Raw genomic sequence first — 5,874 nt, 5'->3', positions numbered from 1 at the left:
AGAGAGAGAGAGAGAGAGAGAGAGAGAGAGAGAGAGAGATGATACTGCATGCATGCTTTCCTCATGCATTCGCATTGAGACCTTTGTTTTTTAAGTTAAATCTGGCTCGATTCCACTTCAAAACATCTACCGAATCGCATTGGAGACCTTTGTGTTTTAATTAAATCTGGCTCGATTCCACTTCAAAACATCTACCGAATCGGTGTTACCCACTTGCACAAAAGACGAATAACTTCTACACATGTGACCATCCAAGAGACAAACTACTAACTATGCATGGCGTGACCACTGCCTTAATCGAATGGTCAAGCTGGCTTCGTGTGACCATATTCAACGCTCGCTCCTTAACCCTAAATATAGCGAACTTAGCCCTAATTCCACTGTGCGTGCTCACCATGGCAGACGAAGGAAGAAGACGAAGACGAAGACGAAGAAGAAGCAGACGCTTAGTGGCAACAGAGACGCAGAGGGAGCAGGTAACAAAGGACCAGACTAGTAGGCAGCGGCCAGCTTCCGTCGCGGCAATAGAGAAGCAGTTAGGGCAGGTCGCCATCACCTCTGCATCGGCTTCTGATGAGAAGCCGCAGATGCAGGCCGTCGATCAGAGTATCGGGGTCGCCTCCAGCCTGCGGACCTCCCTTCCTGCATCCGCTGCCCCGGCCGCTACTTATACCATCTCGACGGAAAGGGCTTCAAATAATTTCATAACAGTAGATTTGCTGCGGAGCATCTTCGACAGGCTGCTCGGTCTGCCAGACGTTTTGCAGTGCCGCCTCGTTTGCAAGTTGTGGCATCTTTCTGTGGGAGACATCGACCATCTCTGGCGCACTCTCTGCTGTCTCACGCCCCTGCAGCCAGTTGACAATGTTTTCTGGCTTCGTCCTGAAGTACAAGATATGCATGTTTGCCCAGGACCGGCCGCAGAACAAGCGGGCACCGGCCTTACGGGGACCTGTTGGCAAAGTAGCTTTAGCTTGCCGCCCAATCAGTACAGAAAAGTGAGGATTCATTGCAAATTGGTTGCATCATCACCAAAGGAGTGGGGGTACAGCCCTATAAGCTCCTTGATCGTGTGCAATCCTGTAGCAAGGACTCATAAAGTTTTGCCGCAGCTCACTTGTATTGAAGCTGTTGAATCCATTGGCATGTACTACAGTTCCGTTACAAAGAGCTACATCATAATTGCAATGGGCACGGGGGAGACAGGAGCAGGTTACTTCCATGACAATGGAAACCCTGTCAAGAAGCCATTCTATATCTCACATGTGGAGATTTACCACTCAGAAAAGGGCTTTTGGGAGTACCACTCTCATTTCATCACTGATACCCAAGTGAAGAAGGGAAACATCTCATGGTGGCAAGGTCAGTTCCATTTGATTGTACTAAAACGAGGTGGAAAGCTACAATTGCTTGCTTATGACATGGCAACAAAACAGTGGGTTGATTCCAAGGTGATAAGGTGATGACTTCATATATCAACATCGACTCATTTTTTAATGTGGATGATAAGGTGATGACTTCATATATCAACATCGACTCATTAAGTAAAAAATATGATGTTCATAGTAGACATAGTGTGCCATATTCCAAGGTGAAGATTGATTTTTGCTGATTTTCCTAGGAGTCAACATGTGGATGCCTTTGGTCCTAGTCCCTCGAATGAGGTTATGAAAGTGTACTATTGGTTGTTTTAGCTCTCTTTCTCTTCATAGTAATGTTGGATGTAGAGGGTGTGACTACTCAAAAGTGGTATGTGTTCTAGAAATGGCTTAGCTATTGGTATCACACAAACACACACACACACACACACAAACACTTCACATACTGCATACATGAAGTCTCATATATAGGATATTCTTTTATAATTTATATGCCTCTTTGAAGATTAATTTGGTACCATTGAACAATGTCGTGTCATGGTACATGCATAATATGAAATTAAAATATCTACCTTACTCTTATACAATGTACATAATGTTATATGTGTGAAAAACGGTTTCCACAATTGCAGTTCGTGTATATACTTAGAAGGGCCTCGTGGCCCTAGATGTCGCACTATAGCGTGTTTTATCACATAAAAGCATGTCCAATTTGGTTTAGAAATATTCACATGTCAAGTGCATGGAGATGGAACACTAGTTTCACCTAAAAAGTTCAATGTGGATGTCTTGGCAAAAAATTAACAGATTTCATTCGCAGTCATAAATGATACATCTAAAGTTCTTGCCAAGTGAAAAATGAGATTTAGCATATGAATTGATTCCAGGGGTTCTTTTCACAAAGCTGGGGATTTTTTCTAGCTTTTTTGGTCTTTTTACATGCAAAAAAAGGGTTTTTTGGGTTAAAAATGGCCATAAATTGATTATAAATAGTCCCAAAAGTGCAACAATGACTCAAAGTACCACATCACCATGGTGCCATGACTATTAGGATTGAAAATCTGGCTTGAAGGAGAATATCAACTCATTAAGCTTATTTGTGAAGGGATACACATACTTCTTCTATGGTGTGCAAGTGCAGTCTCCCACTATTCCTACCTTCTATTCGTATGTGTGGATGATCCAATTAGCAATTTCTCTCCTCAAAGAGGTATGTGGACTTGTCTATGGAGGTGAGAAAGCTTTCATGAAATGGCCTCAATAAAGAATTGAAGGAGGAATAATGGGTTTTAGATAGGGCAAATAGACACTGTACCTTTGCGATTGGCTACACCAAATCATCATACACACAAGAGTTATGAGTCGATCTTGGTTTTTGTTGGAGTGAAGTTTTCATGACTGAATTTTTCTTATTTTAAGTGTTTCTCTTGCTTCGAAATACTTGCGATTTGCTTGATTTTACTACAAACCATCACAGACAGGGCCCGACGCTTTTCTAGCTTCACTTTGTATTTCTTGACACATTTTTGGTGGACCTAAGGTGACGCACGCTAGGGTGAGTTTTTTTGGAAATCAAAGGTAGATGATGCAATTCTAAAAAGGTTTAACACCATACAGTATGCAGGTAATTAAAGTCAAAGCACGTGAAAAAAGTGATAGAAATCACATTACAAGCACTATATGAAGAATGTAATATCTTTGAGGGTTATGATTTGAGAGAATATCTTGGATGCTATGTAAGGGAGATGAGGCTTCAAGATATTCTCCAAGGATTGATGATTGTGTTCTTCCAGTAATTAGTTATTCAGAGCTTATTGAGCAAATCTAAGAGCTTGCAAGGGAATATGAAGATAATTGAGTTGACTTTAAAGAAGCCATTAAGCAAGTATATATTGAATATGTAGACTTGGAGATGGGCTTGACTGCTTCCATTATGTCTAACAAAATCCTAAATATACCAAGTGATGCATGTGGTTGTAATCAAGTTCGAGAAACGATGAAAGCCATTGTAGATGAGTGTCTTCTACAAGATGACCAATTATTATAGGCCAAAGATGAGGAAATAATCAAATTTTTGTATGAAAAGCTGCTTTCTTTACATGAGGTTTGTGTTTTTTAGGGTAAAGATATGATGTTTCAAGGCTCACAAAGTAGGACACAAGAAGTATCTATGGATGATACTTCTTGTGATATCATTGTAATCATTGACAAAAGTGAGGAGACTTATTCAGAGATATTTTGTGATATGGATGTTTTGTATATGGTTTTTATGTTTGGGATGCCTATTTAAACACTACAAGAGTTTGCTTAGATTCCAACATCAAATTATCGGCGTCAATGCTGGGCGTCAGTATATATGTAGGTAGATCTGGAGAGAGAGATCAATTTTTTTTAAAATTATTTATTTTTGAATTTCCAGCACCTATATAAATGACTGTACCGACACGCATACCGATGCTCATACCGGCACCTATATCGACACCTATACCGGCGGACCCTACAAAAACCAAAACCACGGGTCTTTCCTGTGCATTTTCCTCCTTTCTTCGCTTCTTCTATTGCTCTCCTCCTCCTCCTCACTTGCTACAGATCTGCTGCCTAACGACTTGCCAGAGGTGAGATTCTCACTCGTGGACTACTCCCCATCATCAAGGTGAGATTCTTTTCAAATTTCCTTGTAGGTTTGTGCAATTTAGTGTATGTGTGTAACATAGCGCGCGTGTGTGTGTGTGTGCGTGTGTTTTTGCAGATTTGAAGACGTTTTTTCAAGTCTTTCTTGCTCAAATAGGCCGCATGTGAGTGCTCTAACTTTCTTTTTTGTTACATACACACATACACACACAAATTCACATAAACATGCATGCAAGTAAATAAAAATGCACATTAAACAATATACTAAACATACATAATTAAACACACTATGTGCACACACAATCATATTTTAAATTTATAATTTTCTAAAGTTTTAATATAAATTTTTTTAAAAATTATGAGGCGATCTTAAATTGTGGCTTATCATAGGTGTTATGAATGTCAATGTAAAAATGTTCAAGTTATAAAGCTGGTTTTAGTGTTGATTAGTTTTGATTACAAGTTTTGATTAGTTTGTGTTATCACATATATATGAACATGTTGCAAGCTAACAACTTGAAGGTAAAGGAAGCAAGTAATGATGAGGCAAAGCTATGTTGTCAAATCTCTTCGCAATTTACCTTTTTCAAACCGCTTAGGGTTAGCGGCTTTTGATTTGGCCTCTCTAACTCGGCTTAGTGTCACATTAGTTTAGTCATTTCAGTTTTCGGCTTAGGGTTAGCCACTTAGGGTAAGTTGTTGGGTTTTTTCAGTCTACTTAGGGTTAATTGCTTAGGTAAAGAAAAGTTTGCTTTGTCAATTGCTCAAAATTGGCCTTGTTAAAATGCTTAGGACTCGTCGTGTTTCGTTGCTTAGGACTAGCTGCTTAGGTTCTAGTTCTTTACAATCTGGTTATTTCAAGTCTCTTAGGGCTAAGGGTTAGCGACTTTTGATTTGGCCGCTCTAAATTGGCTTAGTATTACATTAGTTTAGCCATTTCGATAATCCGCTTAGGGTAAGCAGTTGGGCTATTTTAGTCTGCTTAGGGTTAGCCGCTTAGGTTCTAATTCTTCACAATTTGGCTATTTAAGGCCGTTTACGGCTAGCCGCTTGGGTTCTAGTTGTTTTCAATTTGATTGGTTAAAGTCTCTTAGGATTAGCAACTTTAGATTTGGTCGCTCTAAATCAGCTTAGTGTCACATTAGTTTAGCCATTTTAGTAATCCACTTAGGATTAGCCACCTAGGGTAAGCGATTGGGTTGTTTCAATTCGCTTAACGCTAGTCACTTAGGTTCTAGTTCTTGATTTGGTTGCTCTAAATCGGCTTACGGTTAGTGATGTTTGCTTTGCCTGCTCGGAGTTGTCCTTGTAAAGCAACTTGGACTGGTTGTGTTTGGCTTTAGTTCTTTGCAATTTGGTTGTTTCAAGTCGCTAAGAGTTTTAGGCTAGATTGATATAATATTAGGGTTTATCCCCAATCTACATGATTGTCATGTAGACGTGGGTGTGTACTTATGTCGCACCCATGAATATAGGCATTGACCAGTAAAGACAAAATTATTACACGATGGTCCTGATCTCCGTGTACCTTTAGACCGAGGTGTGCAGGGATTGGGCATGGCTAGAGAATGTGAGGTAGTTTACACTATTATCTGCTTTTGGTTTGGCCGATTAGGCTTGGCCGTGCAAAGACACTTATGGTTTGGATGATTAGGGCTAGCGATAATCAGTTTGGCCGATTAGGGTTTTGTTGTGTGAAGATGCTTATGGTTTGGCCCATTAGGGCTAGAGGCTTTTGGTTTGGCCATTAGGGTTGGCCTTGTGAAGACGTTTATATTTGGTCGGTGATTCACCCTAAACCATGGTCTTTTTCTTGTAGAGCAACTACAAAATTTTCTTTATCAGTCTCATACTTAGGCATAGT

At 40.0% G+C, this 5,874-nt stretch overlaps 1 protein-coding gene across 1 annotated transcript; it reads left to right on the top strand.

Annotated features, from left to right (window-relative positions):
- Positions 1 to 395: 395 nt before the first annotated feature.
- Positions 396 to 1,463, top strand: LOC147447741 (uncharacterized). Its single transcript, XM_086523668.1, has one exon. The coding sequence runs from the start codon at positions 396 to 398 to the stop codon at positions 1,461 to 1,463; it is 1,068 nt and encodes a 355-aa protein (XP_086379794.1).
- The last annotated feature ends 4,411 nt before the right edge of the window (positions 1,464 to 5,874 follow it).

This window comes from Adiantum capillus-veneris, chromosome 11, assembly GCF_014529385.1.
Source record: "Adiantum capillus-veneris isolate H3 chromosome 11, ASM1452938v2, whole genome shotgun sequence".
NCBI classification, from domain to species: domain Eukaryota; kingdom Viridiplantae; phylum Streptophyta; class Polypodiopsida; order Polypodiales; family Pteridaceae; genus Adiantum; species Adiantum capillus-veneris.
The sequence above is the reverse complement of the archived record's forward strand: the minus strand, read 5'-3'. Positions and strand labels throughout refer to the sequence as shown.

Coding starts and splice junctions, on each gene's coding strand:
- LOC147447741 (XM_086523668.1), top strand. CDS start 396: ATGGCAGACGAAGGAAGAAGACGAAGACGAAGACGAAGAAGAAGCAGA.